At 59.8% G+C, this 1,607-nt stretch overlaps 1 protein-coding gene across 1 annotated transcript in view; it reads left to right on the top strand.

The window, feature by feature from the left end:
• The window catches only part of VDAG_00196 (glycosyl transferase family protein), a gene marked incomplete at both ends in the record, with an annotated part of 1,812 nt that extends 1,112 nt beyond the window's left edge, over nucleotides 1-700 (top strand). The window contains 2 exons of the mRNA XM_009651573.1: nucleotides 40-273; nucleotides 329-700. Of these exons, the coding sequence (XP_009649868.1) occupies nucleotides 40-273; nucleotides 329-700 (606 nt within the window). The remainder of the gene's footprint in view (nucleotides 1-39; nucleotides 274-328) is intronic.
• Between the last annotated feature and the right edge of the window lie 907 nt (nucleotides 701-1,607).

Raw genomic sequence — 1,607 nt, 5'->3', positions numbered from 1 at the left:
CACCCTTTCTCTCTAACACAATATTCCCGTGTCGTCCAGCTCGACGCCGACAAGCTCGTTCGCCAGAACATTGACGACCTCATGACTCTGCCTCTCGATCCTCCCGAGATCGCCGCCCAGGGCAACACCGTCACGGCCCCAAGCACCAGAGTCTTCGCCGCCGGTCACGCCTGCGTCTGCAACCCGCTCAAGAAGCCGCACTATCCCAAGGACTGGATCCCCTCCCACTGCGCCTTCACCACCCAGCACGGCGCCCGCGCCGAGGCCCAAACCGTCGCGCCCCCCCCCCGACGCCAGCCCCCTTGGTTACATGAATGGCGGCCTCCAGGTCGTCAATCCGAGTAACGACATTTATGCCCAAATTGTCGCCTACATGGATACCGACGCCGCGAACATGGACTTTGCCGACCAGAGTTTGCTCAGCGACCTCTTCCGCGGCCGCTGGGTGTCGCTACCCTATGTCTACAACGCCCTCAAGACGTTGCGTTGGCCTGGCGTTCACGACGCCATATGGAGCGACGACGACGTCAAGGTTGTCCACTATATCCTCGCCCCCAAGCCCTGGGATGAGCGGGCACAAGACGGTACCTGGACCAACGCGGGCAGGCCCGAAGACCAGGAGACGCACCAGTGGTGGAGCAACGCTGACGGCGAGAGGAGGAGGCAAGAAAAGGCCAACGGCATTGACGACGGCTTCTGACAGACGTAGCCGAATTGATATAAATGAGGACCGCAAGAAGAAAGCATCGCCGCCTCGGCGCGTATGCAGAAAATCCGATGCCCAGCGGGCAATTCTGTGGAACCCGCATGCCGCATGCCACGATATTCAGGGTTGGCAAAGCGGGACGAAATGCTGTATGATGATGAATCATGATGGAGGATATCGGATGGCAGCCGTTCAGAAGCGTTACATGGCATTATATTGATTCTGCAATCCGCGGCTGAAATATCCTGGGGACAAGAATCACACTCTGCCTGCAGCCGATGTTGCCTACCAAGATTGCTGTGCACACGCGCCCCCCCCCTGTACAATACCGATCCACTACTCCCTCCGATCTCGAACCTTGTCGTCCTCGCAGTTCAGACGCTGCTAACCAACCAAGTTTCCTCAGGAGCAAGGCCAGAGCTGAAATCCTTGGCGATGACCGGTTGGCAGGAAATGCTACCTTCATGCTTCCTCACCGGTCACCTCGCGATATGCCTCTTCGGTCCCGACCACCACAGTCTTCATCGATCGTGCTGCAAGGACATGGACGTGTCATAGACGCTACCCATCGGTGCACCCCTGATACCAACACGAGCGCGGAAACCGTCCACTCAGCGCGGAACGCGCGACAAACATTGCACAACGCTGGACCCTGGCCTCGTTATCCCACTCCGCTTCAGCCGCGCCCGGCATACTCTTCTCAGCATCCTGATCTGTATCACCAACACCCCCAGCCGCATGTCCCGACGGCGACGACCCAGGTCCACACAGTCCCGTGAATTCCGGGCCGCAAGCCTTTCGGACCCCTTCTCGCCCCCTCCTTCGTGATCTTCCCCCACCCCCCGGCGCGCCTGGTCTCACAGAGAGGGTCACCGTCTGTGGACCGCAACCACTGGGCCGG

The sequence above is a fragment of the Verticillium dahliae genome, genomic scaffold (assembly GCF_000150675.1).
Source record: "Verticillium dahliae VdLs.17 supercont1.1 genomic scaffold, whole genome shotgun sequence".
Classification (NCBI taxonomy): domain Eukaryota; kingdom Fungi; phylum Ascomycota; class Sordariomycetes; order Glomerellales; family Plectosphaerellaceae; genus Verticillium; species Verticillium dahliae.
The sequence above is the reverse complement of the archived record's forward strand: the minus strand, read 5'-3'. Positions and strand labels throughout refer to the sequence as shown.